General features: G+C 34.2%; 1 protein-coding gene and 2 long non-coding RNA genes across 3 annotated transcripts; 1 reads left to right on the top strand and 2 right to left on the bottom strand.

Annotated features, from left to right (window-relative positions):
• Nucleotides 1-1,259: 1,259 nt before the first annotated feature.
• LOC108339665 (uncharacterized) lies at nucleotides 1,260-3,481 on the bottom strand. The gene is made up of 3 exons (XR_001833108.2): nucleotides 3,007-3,481; nucleotides 2,665-2,921; nucleotides 1,260-1,757 (listed from the first exon to the last, which is right to left on the bottom strand). It is a non-coding gene; the product is annotated as an uncharacterized LOC108339665 (long non-coding RNA).
• Nucleotides 3,482-7,775: 4,294 nt separating this feature from the next.
• LOC108339964 (cysteine-rich receptor-like protein kinase 10) lies at nucleotides 7,776-11,462 on the top strand. Its single transcript, XM_052877414.1, has 7 exons — nucleotides 7,776-8,672; nucleotides 8,827-8,940; nucleotides 9,047-9,216; nucleotides 9,304-9,514; nucleotides 9,930-10,167; nucleotides 10,308-10,458; nucleotides 10,548-11,462. The coding sequence occupies exons 1-7, from the start codon at nucleotides 7,898-7,900 to the stop codon at nucleotides 10,854-10,856; spliced, it is 1,968 nt and encodes a 655-aa protein (XP_052733374.1). The 5' UTR covers nucleotides 7,776-7,897; the 3' UTR covers nucleotides 10,857-11,462.
• On the bottom strand, nucleotides 10,458-11,029 carry LOC128196474 (uncharacterized). The gene is made up of 2 exons (XR_008248781.1): nucleotides 10,917-11,029; nucleotides 10,458-10,788 (listed from the first exon to the last, which is right to left on the bottom strand). It is a non-coding gene; the product is annotated as an uncharacterized LOC128196474 (long non-coding RNA).
• Nucleotides 11,463-16,072: the final 4,610 nt, after the last annotated feature.

Below are 16,072 nucleotides of genomic sequence, written 5' to 3'. Positions count from 1 at the left end.
TTAATATGAATAAAAACTATTAGTACAATAATATTTCAAAATATAATCATTAAGTCGTCTAGTAAGTATCATGACATGACATTGCTTCATAAAATAATATATACAACCATAACATATATATCCTATAAGTACTTATAAGAATATACATCATAATCTAAAAGTATGTACTAATTATATGTAAACACCAATTTTTCCTAACTTCAATGATTTAACTATCACGATATTGTTGATATCTGTAACTAAAAAAATACTACAAAAAAGAAAAATAATATATAATTAGAGTACATTACAACCACATGAAACCCCTCCTCTTAGTAAGAAAAAAACAAGTAACACGAAACAAAATAACATTAGTAAGAAAAAAACAAGTAACACAATGAAACAAAATAACACAAATACATTATTATTTTAGTGATTCATAACATCTAGAAGCTACATTATGAACTTTAGCCACTAGTTCAACCATCAAGAAAATAAAATCCAAATACATATAGTACCAAATCCAACCAATCTATTTTAATAAGGATAACCATGGTTCAAAGAATGCAAATTTTGCTAGCACCGTGAGCTGATATACACGTTGTCCAGATTAGTTTATAAAAATATGAGGTTGCAATAAGTGCTATCAATTTTCCGAATTGGAAAGGACAAGAAAACCCACTACATTTGCATGTAAATGGCCGGATATGTTTTAACTTCTTTAATTCTACACTATCAAAACTAGTGGAAAAACAAAATTCCAATGTTAATTAAATTAACATCCCGAACTTGTTTCCATACTTCAATGAGATTCAGAATTCAAATCATAATTAAGTTATTGGTTGACCAAGAGAAGACATTGCTAATTCATTGTAAACTTTGACTTACCTGTGCCTCTGCTTCTTCTCTCATTCGACTATACCGTTGAGCAAGATGGTGCGCATCCTCCAAAGGTGCACCATTGATCATTTGCCTCAAAGGATCTAATACCGGGGAATTGAAACCATTGCATTCATGTTTCTCACCTTATAATATTTAAAGATAATGTGAATAATAAATTAAATTGACAATTGGTAAACAAAATTTAGTCATTTTGGGACTTCATCTTGTTTTATATTCCAGTAGACACTTCAATATGATTATTGTACGATAAAAACACAGCATGGCAGTGAGCACTAATTAAAAATGTCCAAGATTTAAAGACACATTATTTTTTACCATTTTACTTTTCAAAACTGAGCAAAAAAATTATTTAATGAAGAAAAGGAACAAAGAGAGGATATGAAACACTTGTACACAACTTTTCGAATACTTATAAATTCAAATGCGGCTAAATGATAAAACTAATAATTTAATAGATTCTCTCGTTCTGAATTTGCATTAAAACTTATACATGTGATCAACAAAAGAAAAGTCCACCTAAGTAGATAGAAGCTGATTTAACTCTTCATGCTCCTTTTCTACAAGCTTCCGGGCATCACCATATACAGATGCAACCTTAGCTAATATATTCTCACTGTTGTTCTCTGCTCCATATTTATAGCAATCTTCAGAAAGCTTTGTTCCAGTCTACCATGGGTATTGTTTGAGGGTTTAATCAAATCATAAATCCATAAACAAAATTTCTAGGTGCTTCTAATTCCTGAAAATATTACTCCTCAAAGTATACTGAATTTGCAGGAAAAAAGAAGCAAAAATCAATTTTCATCTGTTTCAATATGCTTGTAACCTATAGTTGTAAAAGTTTTGGCTGCTTTGACAATTTCTTTCTGGAAGTCCTGGAACAAAAGGTAGTTTTGAGCATATCAATAAACATAACCAACATGAAAATACAAATCATTGAAGATAAATTTATTTTACCCCCACCCCCAATTAATTAATATGTTCCCCTTCTCACTACCTCACTCAAAGTAAATATGATAGAAACAGCTCCAATAACTAAAATGTATTAAAAGTAACCCTTGCACCATATTTTTTTATTTATCCAGACTTTTCATTGTATGACTTCATTGATGCTTGTAACCTATCACTGGTACATATCAAATTCAAATCAGTTACATCATAATTCATCTGTTCATTAACAAAAATGTAGGGATACTCAATCACATGTTATTATCCTGACTAGCCTTACCCATTAACATACACGCAATCCAGACTACCTTATCTTGAAGATTGAATATAACAACTTTTCTATGGTTCATTATATGATTAATCAATTGGATAAAACCCCCGGCTCTTTCCAGAATCATTATGATCAACCAAGACAGTCATACAATGCATGTTATAGTAACCTAACATGGTGCACCCGAGATATAAGTTTATTTTCAGACATTCGAGTTATCCATCACCCGAAAGAAGAGTTACTTTAGATCCACTCGTACTATCTATCGGGATAAAATAGAATTCAATGTACCTCAATATATTATCCAAATTATTCAGTCATTCCTCCCTTTTGTAAACAGAGCATACTCTTAAGGTTAACTGTTTTAGAAACCCAATTTTTTCTCTCAAAGCAATTATATCATGTATACACTTTTTACATAAACCATACTTTTATGACACGGACCAATCCATACATATTTCACTCAATCATCAAACATTCCAAACAATGAACTCCACATACACACTTCATAATGCAACCGAAAACTCATGTTTACATTCAAAGATAGGCTTAGCTACCCATACCTGGAAAATTTCTCTTCTTCACGTCGCAACCTCCCCTACCTAGCTCCGCAACTCCGCGTCTCTCGCTCAACTAAAACCCTCACTTTTAGGTTTCAAAAATTGCTTGCTTTTTGTGTGTCTTTCTTCCTCAATTGATCTCCCTTATATAGGCCTTCTTCATACCCCTCAATTAAAATTTTGAACCCTAAAAGTAACTCCATGAACCTCATATTCTTCTCACCTTGAAACCTCAGAAGCGTTCTCGTGATTTTCAACAACTGCAGCTTAAAGCAGCATAAGTGAAAACCATTAATCAAATCGAACAAAATCAAACGGTCTGTGTTTCATATTTTTTAGCAATACCTGACACTTTGACCTTTCCGCTTCCGGGAAGCGAGATTACGACGGCGTTTGAGTCGGAGTTACAGGTGAAACGAGTGGCCTCGAAAGTAACCTCGCAGTTACCTGCACAATGGAAATGTGAGAATCAAAATTAGAAATGAGCATTGAATCATGTTTAAAATTAACAATTGGAAAAGGAAAGAACAAAGCATTGGGTTCTCCCTTAGGGTTTGCCTCCGCAATGATGTTATTACGAATGAAAAGGACTCCTAAAACCAGTGCACGAACGGGGATCTAAACCTAGTACTCGAACAGAGTTCTAAACCAGTGCACGAGGCTTGCGAACAATGAATGAATGACGCTAAAGTAGAGGAACAGATGCGCGAACCGTTTTCAGGCCACGCTGATGAAAAACGACGGAGTAAGAGAAAAAAAAGGAGGGAACGTGAAAACCTTATCAGGCACGCTGATGAAAAGCGATGAGTGAGAGAAAAGAGGGAACCTGAATTGACTGAAAAGTTTATTGAAAGTTTCCAAAGTGATTTGTTTAACAAACTTTCTCTAATTGTTTAAAAAAACTTTTCTAAAACAATGTATTTATTATTTTATTTCAAAACTTTTTTAACACTCATCGATAGTGTTTTTTTTTAAACGTATTTATTTGTCTATTTATGAATTAAAAAAATAATATTTAATGTTTATAGATAACGTTTTTTAAAAAAAGTGTTATTTATTGTCTTAGGTATAAATAACGCATTGTTCTACATATTCATAGATAACACTTATTTAAAAAATCGCTATCTATAGCCAATTTTATAGTATTGAATGAGAGTTTCAATTCAATATATAGAGATTTCACTCAAGAATACCTCTAAAAGTATGTTGTTAACTATTTAACATGTGATAAACGATTATTTAAACGAAGTAGTCGATTGTTCATTTAATGTATGCGCCACGATAAAAAAACATGCTTGAAAACTTTCATAATTGCACGTGATAATCAATTATTGTAAGTCATAATTGATTATGGATAATCGATTATTCCAAAGATAAAATAAGTTTTTAGAAAACTTTTAAAACCTCTTTGTGATAATCGATTATCTTAAGTGTTCTTAACATAAAAACAAGTCTTCATGAAAGTCTTCTTGTAACAAGAGCACTTGGGACTTGACTTTGAGACATAATCAAAAACTTCTAGGCTTCATCTTTATGCTAACACTTTCGTGTATTGCTTTGACATGGGCAAGCTTCTTCTTAAACCCTTTTAAGCTCTCCCAAGTCTTGTTTCCTACTAGCAATAACTTTGAGCAATTAAATTAGATACAATATTCGTTGAGGAAAAACTAGGAAGAAACATCATCATAGGCTATTTATACATTTACATAATAGGAATAACAAATTCATTATACATTTTCATTTTTAGAGTTAAACAATATAATGGGTTACTTCTATAGTATATAGTTAATTGATGGGGTATGGATTTTACATGCATCATCTTTCAAAACTTTGATATGGAGTCAAAAATAGTATAGTTAATTGATAGGGTATGGAAGAAGATAATCGTACGAACATATTACCACTTTACGATCATAGATTTGTAAAATGCCTCTGCATAGATGGCTTTAATGTAAGCGTCAACATGTTCCTTCTTAGTCTAACAGGAAATTAAAAATCCCCACAGCCTTGAACTCTTTACCTACACTGACAAGTTATTCAGTTCTAGCATTATTATCATTAATAGGTATTAAAGAAACTCATTAGGTGTTTAACTCGCGAAAAATATTGTTTGTAACTTTTCACACACAACTAATACGTCGAATCAAAGGAAGATTTAGCATAATATTTTTGAAAAAAAAAAACATTGATCTTACCGTGACTTAGCGATTGATAACTTGTCAAGTTCATTGAAAGTTCCTTTGCTAGTTTTTTTGCCTTTGCACTTTGTCTCTTCATAACATTGTTAATACCAATAGGAGGCAAAAGAACAGGTAGCAAAATAACTCTAGATAAAACATAGATTCTCAACACTGACCCAAAACAATAATAATAATTAAAATTCTTTATGCTGGATTCACTACTCATCCCACAAGCATGTTATCGAAAAATATGAGTGCACTAGAAGTGGTTTTAAAAAGATAAAAAGCCATATATAGGAAAGAAACATAAAAGGCATTTATTAGGGGCCATAGGAAAAATGAAGAAGGAACCTGGAACATGCAGTGGACCTCGGCTAGGGTTTTCATCTCATCTGGAACTCGACAATTGTTTCAAACGAATCGACAATGATTTTTTTGCAATGAAGAAGGAAGAAGAAAAAAGCAAGGGTGAGAGATGGGAAACACAACATCTACTATATTGAATAAGGATCAAATTAGGGTTTGAGGGAGCACAAAAATTTGGAAGCGAATGATCTTCTACAACCCTAATCGAGTTCGGGCAGTGCACAAAGAGCTGACATAGGTGATTTATGACAATCAACGATTAAGCCTTTTCTCCTTAATCACCATCATGTGAGGGTTTCTACTATTCAAGACAAAGGAAAAAGGAAAGTTTAGTAAGGGCTTCTTTTTTTCGAGAAGAAGGAAGAAGGAAAGGCTATGAGAGTAAGAGAGTGATTGATTTCCGAGTTGTGATGATGGTTTCTTCTTTCCAAATTAGAAAGTAAAAGAAGTAAATGTGTGGAAGAAGTTCGGGACAATGATTATTCTCTAGGTCAGATGAAGTTCGAGAAATGAGAACGGGGAAGAAGTCATTTTAGGAGGGAAAACAAATTTTAATTTTTTTCAATAATTGATTTTCTAGATCTGTATTTAAAATCAGTGAGAAAGATTTATTTTTTTTACATACGGATTGTATATCATACATACGAATTCTGTCTTTCACAAATGTTTTTACCATATCGTGCCTAAATGACATACGAAAAATCGATAAGTAAAAATCCATATGTAAAATTCGTATGTAACTTATTTTTCAAAATCCATATATAAATTCAGTATGTAATGCCTACATTACCTATGGATTAAAATCTATATGTAAATATAAATAGGTAATTCAAATTTTCCTTGTAGTGTCCTTCTAACTAGTTTGGTTAGTTGTATATTAAAAGTGGTTAAATTTGTTGTAATTCTTTGTTATTAGTGAAACCTCTTAAGAGTGTTTAAGGGAGAACTTTGCAAAAAAATATTTAAAACTTTATTCAAACCCACCCATTCCCTCTTTCTGGAGGTTTTCTATGTTACAATTAGTAAAAGAGCTAACCTTAGGGGTTAATTCTTGACAGAACGTGAGGAAAAGATTCTAGAAACAAAGGCTACATTGTTAACCACCCTTCTTTGTTTAAAGGGGGAAAAGTTTGACTATTATAAATAGAGAATGATAGCATTCTTTGAGTCGTGTCATATAGACATGTTGGACATAATAAAAAGTGGAAATGTTATACCCCTTAACAAAAAGGGTAAGTTATTGGACAAAAGCAAATAGTTAGATGAATAAAAGCAAAGACTCCTTAATATGTTTTAGAGAGTTGAGAAAGAATAGAAGGTCCACCTGCAAAAGCTGCTTCGACACTAAGTTAGTAATGAATCAAAAAGCGCTAAGTATCAACATATTAATGTGTACTTTAGTGTGTTTCTGATATGCATGCATGAGTTTATATAGCACTTTGGGATTTTAGGCTATTTTTGTGGCTTAAATGTGGAATATGTTTGGTAGAGGCAGGCCATTAAAAGACAAAGATTTGTCTATTAAACACAAGATAAACTGTCGAGACTATAATAATTATAATAATGAGCCTTTAATGGGTTGTGCCGCCTAGTCTTTTTAGTCACAGGAGTTTTCTTTGGTGTTTGAGTTTTATATTAGGTTTTTAGTTAGGCGTGTGGATTGGCATAGAGTACGAGTATTCATATCATTTGACTATTCAGCCACGTTTGACAAGTGGATTGGCCTCAAGGACAACCTCACTTAGTGACTAATCCACCAAATTTTCCAAATAATCTGGCCTTGAGGTCAATTTTATCCCATTTGGTTGTTGGTTGATCTCTTTACTACATGCGTTGTTTAATCGTGCTCTTTAGACCCTTCGATCGAGTTCTTTAGTAATTAGGCCCTTCAATCAGGTTCTTCAATAGGTTGACCTCGATGTCTAACCATTTAGCTGTGCTCCGATACTTAAACCAATAATAAATCAAGAAGTTCTGAGTAACAAAATATTAATGTGTATTTTAATATTGTTTCTCATGTGCATGCATGAGTTTATATAAAATTATGGAAGACTATTTATCTGTCTTAAATATAAAATATGTATGATGTAGATAGATCATATTTATCTGTTAAACACAAGAAAAACTTTCGAGATTATAATATTTATATTAATAATACCTATGTTCAAATCAATATTTTAATTTTTAATTCTAAATTATTTAATAATTTTTAACAAAATTATATTTACTAAATTTAGAAATTAATTTAAATTATTAAAAAATAAATTTCAAATATTAGTAATGCTTAAAACATTATTTATTTTTACTATTATAATTTTAGTTTTTTAAACTTTTTATAATTTTCGGTTTTTTCAAAATTTTCAAAATTAAAAATAGTTCAGAATTCGGTTGCCTTTGATTTTTTTTTGTTGACATATTCTTACCACGTGAGGTTTAAAATTCAAATTTTGACTTGGAAAACCATATTAAAAATAGTAAACGGTTTGAAAAAAAAATTAAAACAGTGTTCCTTGAGAGAAAATTTCGACATAATTGAAGATAGGACTTGCAGAGATATGTTGACACAAGGTGGAAATAGTATACCTTTTGATCGGAATATACAAGTATAATCAAATGCATTACTTGGCATAATGTTTTTGATTTTTGGTATAAGCATTATCTGATCAAATAATTAAGGCAACTGCAGAGTTATGGTGGGAAAAAATCTACAACTGAGATCAATATGCTATGGTTTCTTCTTACTGCTGAGTTTCAGACCACATGTTACGAAGGCACAAACACCGAGTTTTCTGGCAAGTAATTGCCAAAACACAACCCAAGAACCCCTCAGCAGTGTATACCAAACAAATCTTGATGGCATGCTCAGATGGGCATCGTCAGACGCAGCCACAAGCAAAGGTTATAACTACAAAAGTATAGGTAAAACCAGTCCTGTGTATGGCCTCTATGATTGCCGTGGTGATGTGGTTGGATACTTTTGTCAATTCTGTGTCTCCATTGCTGCCAAGGAAGCCCCTCAGCACTGCCCCAACAGGGTCTCTGCTATGGTTTGGTATGATTTTTGTGTTATAAGGTACTCCAATGAGAGCTTTTATGGGACTGTTTTAACAAACATATCATGGCATGTTCTTGGAGAGAAAAATATATCCAACATGGAAGATATTCAGAAAGGTGATGATTTTGTGAGAGGTTTGATCAGAAAAGCAACAAAGGAAACTAACCAGTTGTTTTATATGGATGTCTTCAATTTGAGTTCCACAGAGAAAAGATATGGCTTGGTGCAATGTTCTAGAGATCTCACAAACGAAGGGTGCAGACAGTGTTTGGAGACAATATTAGCCCAAGTGGCCAAATGTCGTGAACAGAAATTAGGATGGGTGGTTTGGACTGGAAGTTGTGCGATAAAGTATGATGATCATATGTTCTACCAAACATCTTCAGTTGCTGAGCCTAATCCGAAATTAGGTGATTCATTGATCTTACAGTAACACTTTTTTCATTTGTTGTATTGTAATTTGGAATAGTAGTGACTTTCTGTGACAAAGGTAATACTTGTTTGTTTATTTATTGAAGTTGATTTCTCTGGAAAATTAATTATTCTTCTTTTATACTGTTACAGCTAAGCAAGGGGGTAATAACAGGTCAAAAATCTTGATTATTAGCTTCAGTGTGACAGGGTCAATAACTTTACTATGTCTGAGTGTATATGGGTGGTGGTGTAGAACTAGAAAAGGTAATTTCCCTGAACAATACATGACTTTTTTTTATGGCTTACTTGCCATCCCATAGCAAATCTGGTTATTTAGTTCACATAATAACTCGCAAACTTGACTTTGTAGATGGTCTGATAGCTCGTGCCATTCGTCTATCATCATATCACAATATTCAAACTGAGGACACACTGAATCCAGACCTTCCTACTATCCCATTAATCACAATTCTACAAAGTACTGGTAACTTCTCTGAAGTATCAAAACTGGGGGAAGGTGGATTTGGCCCAGTGTACAAGGTTTTAATGATTTCGAATTCTGGATATAGATTATTATTTTTATCATCTTTCAATATGCTTTTATTGATTGATCGCTATGTTTGTCAGGGAATTCTGCCTGATGGAAGACAAATTGCAGTTAAAAGGCTGTCACAATTTTCTGGTCAAGGCTCAGAGGAGTTCGATAATGAAGTAATGCTTATAGCTAAACTGCAACATCGCAACCTTGTGAGACTTCTTGCATGTTGCTTGGAGGAAAATGAAAAGATACTAGTTTATGAATATTTGCCTAATAAAAGCCTAGACTTTCATCTGTTTGGTATGTTCTTACACAGCTTCGACCCTTCAATGAAAAGTCAAATGCTTTTTCTGCAGTTGTTTGCTTGTTTCTTTACATATTCTCTAAAAAATTACTCTGGATAAACAAGTGAAGTTGTTCAATTATGGGCTTTAAAGTACTTGATGTAAACGGGGTACTCTTTATTTAATGAATAAGAACAGCAATACAGGATAATAATACCTATAGAAGCCTTCTGTTCTTTCATAGCCTGAAACTAAATTCAAGTTATAACATGCAATGAATAATCCTGTTGTAGATCATCTTTAAGGATAAACACTACATAATTCTCAGTAATTCTTTTCCAAGGTTAAGGCCAAACTCATTTGCTATTTGATAGATTTTGCTTCAAATACTGTCTTGATGCTCAATTTCTTCTCTGTTCTTGTGTTGTCAGATGATGAGAGAAAAAAACATTTTGATTGGAAATTAAGATTAAGAATTATCAATGGAATAGCAAGAGGTGTTTTATACCTTCATGAGGACTCTCGACTGAAAGTAATTCACAGAGATCTCAAAGCTAGCAATGTTCTATTAGACCCTGAATTGAATCCCAAAATATCAGATTTTGGATTGGCAAGAGCATTTGAAAAAGGACAGAACCAGGCAAATACGAAACGAGTGATAGGCACATAGTGAGTTTACTCATACTAAACATTTCTTAAACCATAAGGTTTATGGAGGAATTATTAATCATTTCATTTAGAAAAAAGAAATTCTTTGCTTTCATGCACCTTAACATGACAAATAATAAAGCTCTATTGGTTTGCATTAGTGGATACATGGCTCCGGAGTATGCTATGGAAGGATTGTTTTCAGTGAAATCTGACATTTTCAGTTTCGGAGTTATCGTCCTAGAAATCATTTGTGGGAGGAAAAATAGGGGATTCTATCTCTCAGAGCATGGTCCAACCCTTCTGTTGTATGTAAGTCTCCTCAGTTATATATGGCCAAGAAACTATTCAACAATTATGGTTAATGCTTGACAGTATTAACAAACTACAAATACTTGTAGGCTTGGAGAATATGGTGTGAAGGAAAATGTTTGGAAATGATGGATCCAACGCTGGAAAAATCCTTCGTAGGAAGTGAAGTTGAGAGATGCATACAGATTGGTCTGTTATGTGTTCAAGAAGATGCGAAAGATAGATCAACCATGTCTGATGTTGTTGTGATGTTGGCAAGTGAGGGAATGGTCCTTCCAAAACCCAAGCATCCACCCTTTTCGATTGGAAGAATGACCTTAGCGGAATTCTCTACATCAAACAGTTCCAAGAACCTTTCCATTAATGATGTAACAACCTCTGTTACTATGCCGAGATAATGAACACTTTTGTATTTGACTTCATTTATTGTCCTCATGGGACATCGCGTGTCAACTCACAAGTCGTCAGCTCCAACACGCCACCATGACACCCTAGTCAAAGGTCTGTAACTATTTTCCACCACCGCACCTACACCAATCATAACCTGCACAGTTTTGCTGGCCAGCATGCACACCTACACCCTATGTCACAGTTCCATTATCAATAATGTACTCTTTTAATGTGCAAGCTCATGTACACTTGATAAATAGCAATCTTGGAGGAAAATTAAAAAACAAATATCCATATATGTTCAAGTAGGAAGTGGAAACCAAAAATATCTCAGTAATGAACATAGCTCAATATTTGTTCCTAGAAAGAGAGAAGGAAAAAATTGTGATCAGAACAAAATAGCCTCAAACTCACAGGTTATGCCATGATAACGTATTAAGAAGAAAATATTTACAATACCAACAGGGCAAGTTAACTCGAATAAAAGGCTCTTAATAAAGAGTGCCATATCCTGTTTTTCTTTGCAAATCCATGGCCATTGTGCTCCAATGGCTCTCCCAAGCATTTTCACAAACAGGAGACAGCCAACACCAACTCATACTTGTTTGGGTTATAAGAACAAAAAGGAGACTAAGAATGTGTGAAGTTTTCTTATTCAAAAAAATTAGACTCCTATTTCCTATGGGCATGCACAAACTTTTAGATTTGTTTCAGAAGAAAAGTGAAACCAGAATCAATTGAAAAGTGAGCCAAGACTTTAAGATTAGTTTCCGAAGAAAAGTGATACAGAATCATTTGAATAGTGAGCCAAGACTTTTAGATTATTTTTTTGCAAAGAAAAGTGATACAGAATCATTTGAAAAGTGCGCCAAGAAGATGAAGAAAGCAACTACCATTGAGAGAACCAAATTCTAGAAAAACGAAGAAATGTTAAAGGCGGTGATGCAATAGCAAAGACATCACACCAGTTGACGTGACCCGTCTACAAACGTGACACATACTATAACAAGACTCTTGGATTCATTGCGATGATTTTTATTAAACTTTGAAAACTTTTTGTTTCGGATGTGAGGGCCGTGCGGGTCCCACGTTTTCACGTCAGTCGCTTCTCGTCTTTTGTACGTCGGATCTTCTGTGTTCACTTCTCAGTTTATCGGTGGGAGACCTGCAAAAGATTCTCTGATGTCAAAGTCAGTTGAGAGCTAAGGCGTTTTTCTCAGACAGTAATAAATGTGCAATGAATGTTACCTACTCACCACTCACCGTGGACTTGTATTTATAGTTTTCGTTATGGGCTTGGGATTAGTGAAAATTAATCACGACCCAAAACAGCCCAATAGCTTCTAATCTCTACTTACCTTAAACCATGTTGATTTGTCTTAAGCTAAGATGATTGGTGGTGTGGCCGGCCTTGAGAAATGGGTGCCCGCCCATGTGACATGGGTGTCCGCCTTATCCTGTTCGATCCTCCACATTTATCCAATAGAGGTAATTTTCTAGGTCTCCAATATCGGGGAGGGCAGACGGTTCATTTACTGGTCTGATGTCAGTGGTGCTGAAGCGGGCGGACGGTCCTCTGTCATTCAGATGACGTGGGCATCGAAATGGGCGGACGGTCCTTTACTTGTTCTGATGACGTGGGCATCGAATTGGGCGGACGGTCCTTTACTTGTTCTGATGACGTGGGCATCGAAACGGGCGGACGGTCATCTACTTGTTCTGATGACGTGGGCGTCCTTCCGTACGGCGCCCGGTCCTCGCTGGTACACTTTGAAATAAATATAAATAGAATGTTAGATTAAATACAAATAATAAAATTTAAAAACAAAATATAAAAACAAGTATAATTTATCTCTATTTTATATAACAAAATAAAATAGGTTAAATACCTTTAATTGTTTCTAGTGGGTTTTTATTAGTTTGATCTTTGTTTTATTAGAATTTCCAATTGAGTTCTAAAAAATGCTAATTTTAATCAATTGGGTCTTCGCTGTTAAATTGGTTTAACGAGGTTAAATTTTTTATGACATGTGATATTGACGTGGACAATTTTTTAAACATAGCATTGAGAGATCATTATACGTGGTATTTGATAAAAAAACATTTTAAAAATTGGGTTTCGAAAAATTCACCACCGCCGCGCACCTCGAACACCTCAACTGTCATCCCCAGCTTCCCCTTTCTCCCTTCTGTAGCTCCCTGCATTCTCACCGTGAACTGCTTCTGTAAGTTTTGTGACCATTTTGATATTTTATTATATGATATCATTATGTAGGTACCACTTTAAAGAGTTACTAACATACTCATTTGTTTGTATTAGGGAGGATATGGCGTATAAATTGCTAAAGGATGGACCCCCAGTTTTAAGATCTCTCGCTGAAGAAGATATTCTTCAATTGGTGGAGCTGTTAATATCAGAGCAAAAGTGGTTGGAGGAAATCCCGTCCCAAATATTTCCTTTCAGAGTAATTAAACCAGTTCAAGGAAACTCATTGACGGGTCAATCTCAGGGTGCAAATGGTTTGAGATCCCTCTTTCTGAGTAGATCGTCACAATCCAAGTTGCAAAAATCATCTTAACATAAGAGTATTCCTAAATCCCGAAGTTTCTGCAACTGATACTAAGACGAAATATAAGGGGATGCCTATAAAGGATATATTAGAAGATTGTTAGTAACTTGAGTAAGATATTGAGGGAAAACCCTGATGGATATAGTATTAGTTCTTTCCCAAGACTGTCTGTTGATAGGTACGACTATCATCATGATTTATAGAAGTCGATGACACTGATAACCTGTTGAAAGTACTTCTGGTCGATTTCTTCCTTCATCTTTCCTTTGGTCACCATGGAGATTCGAAAGTCTCGCGTTTTGTGTCCAGCGCGATTTAGGGTTTGTGGCTAATTTGGGGGTTTTCAGATTTGTGATTCTTTTTCTCTTTACAGGTTTCAAATGGTTTAATGGAGAAGAAAATAGATGATGATGAGTTCGGTTGCGGCGCGAAGAGCTTGAGCGCTGGTTACGTTGGCTGTGGTGGCGATTTGCCCTCGCGGTGCTGGATGGAAGGAGATGAATTGAAGCGAACATGGCGGAGTCACGATTTTGATTTTATGGTTACTTGATTGCAGGTTGATGGTGCACGAGGAAGATGATGGTGGTTCTGAGGCACGATTGGGTTCTCTGATGATGGTTTTGGATGGTGCTTGACTATAATGGAAGATGACTTTTTTTAAAAAAAAATTAATCAAAATGTTAAAATGTTTGTAAATTCCACGTACAACTATATGAATGCCATGTTTAAAAAACTTGTCACGTCAACCTCCCACTTCATCAAAAACTTAATCTCGTTAAGCCAATTTAACGGCAGTGGTCCAATTGATTCAAATTAGCACTTTTTAGGACTCGATTGAGAATTTTAATAAAACGGGGGATCGAATTAGAAAAAATCCACAAAAATAGGGACAACTAAAGGGGTTTAACCAATAAAATAATATTGCATTTAAATAAATGAAAAATCAAAACTACTTATCCCTATTTTTTTCTCTATTAAAATCAAACTAAATATTACTAGATCCAAACTAATAAAATAAGACTTAAACAAAATAACTAATAAACTCCGAAAATTTAAGTTTATCGTTACAAACTCTCCCATAAACTTAAATTTTTCATCTTTTATTTGACTTTCTATGTGCATCATCCTCATCAAACTTGTTTCTTTCAACCATATTTGGATTCTACATTTTCTTCATGTTGGTCGTGTTGTCTTTCACCTTAATTGAACTCTCTAATGCTTTGGACGACTTGTTCTTTGTTCTACCCATCTTCTTAGTAACTTTGATAAACTCGTTTCTGATCTTAGGCGAATTTTCAGCAATCTTGGCCGACCTCTTAGCAACATTAGCCGACTTCTTCATCTTGTCTGAAATTTTACTTATTAGATTTTTTTTATCTCAGTATCTGAGCTTCTCATACCCTTGTTTTTCTTAACATCTTCATCTCCCTCTTTCTCGTTTTCATATGGTTTAAGAATACTAGATGTTTCCTCCTCTTTGTCAAGAGTCGCCTTCTTCAACTCCTTAAGCTTAGTCCTTTGTTTATTCATAATTTAATTAGCTTCACCCAAAAGTCTTCCTATCCCCTAAATCTCTTTGTCTTTTTGTCTAAGTTTCTTCTCCAGGTTTGCCTTCTCCACATTTGCTGCACCATTTACCGTGATCACTTCATCCATTGTTGGGACCAAGCTCTTTATGTCCACACTCTCTACATTCGAGCTCTTTGCCATCAATAAGATTATGCACTCTTCCTCTACATCTTTACTTAGGAGATTTGTCTCCTCCTTTGTCTCAACCTAACAATACTTTGCAATGTGGTATGTAACACCCAAATATTTTAAAGGGTATTACTGATAGTAGAGACTAAATTAATTTAATATCTCATATAAACAATCAAACTTTATTTCAATTACTCCAAAGTACAATACCAAACATACAAACTTTAAACAATATAGTCTTCACCATTGAAATTTCAACTTATAAGTTTTACACAACATAATCTTCCCAATACAAATTTATTCTTTTTACAAAAATTCCTGAAAGTTTTTCCCCGCATCTCTCTCATCTCTAAGCTTTTTCAACCGCATCTGCAACATTATCTAATCACATATAACATGAGTTATATGATCATAGTACAAACAAATAAGGGTAAGCCAACCATATCATAAAATCATTAAACTTGTAATAAAAATATTATAATCATGTATTTTTGCAATTGATAAAACATCATTATTCCGATGTCATTAATTCATCATTATCAAGATCATCTTCCTCATTCCCATAAATCTTACAAGTGTACCATGCTTACTCATGCAGCCTTATGGTCAGATCGCTCTCTGCCTGCTTCCTTAAGCCTCACTTATATACTATGTCTTACTTTCTGAAGCCTTATGGTCAGACCCCTCTCTGCCTGCTTCTATAAGCCTCACTATATACTATGTCTTACTTTCTGAAGCCTTATGGTCAGACCCCTCTCTGCCTGCTTCTATAAACCTCAATGTTACTTTGTTCATACCAAACTCTCATGGTATAACTCGATCATACTACTCCCGGTAGTAACATCATTTCATAAGTAATGAACTTCTCATATCCACCCCAACATTTCATAAAACCAACAATTCATACCCTCTTATCCACCTAACTCAATCATGTTCATTCTTTAATCATGAATTCA

The sequence above is a fragment of the Vigna angularis genome, chromosome 5, assembly GCF_016808095.1.
Source record: "Vigna angularis cultivar LongXiaoDou No.4 chromosome 5, ASM1680809v1, whole genome shotgun sequence".
Lineage (NCBI taxonomy): Eukaryota > Viridiplantae > Streptophyta > Magnoliopsida > Fabales > Fabaceae > Vigna > Vigna angularis.
Note: the sequence above shows the minus strand (reverse complement) of the source record. Positions and strands in the feature narration are given on the sequence as shown.

What these genes read in the sequence shown, in the direction of transcription:
- LOC108339964 (XM_052877414.1), top strand. Translation starts at nt 7,898, where the DNA reads ATGGTGGGAAAAAATCTACAACTGAGATCAATATGCTATGGTTTCTTC. An exon ending in TGAGCCTAATCCGAAATTAG is followed by an intron (nt 8,673 to 8,826) that starts GTGATTCATTGA and finishes ATACTGTTACAG; the next exon opens with CTAAGCAAGGGGGTAATAAC. An exon ending in GTCCAACCCTTCTGTTGTAT is followed by an intron (nt 10,459 to 10,547) that starts GTAAGTCTCCTC and finishes AAATACTTGTAG; the next exon opens with GCTTGGAGAATATGGTGTGA.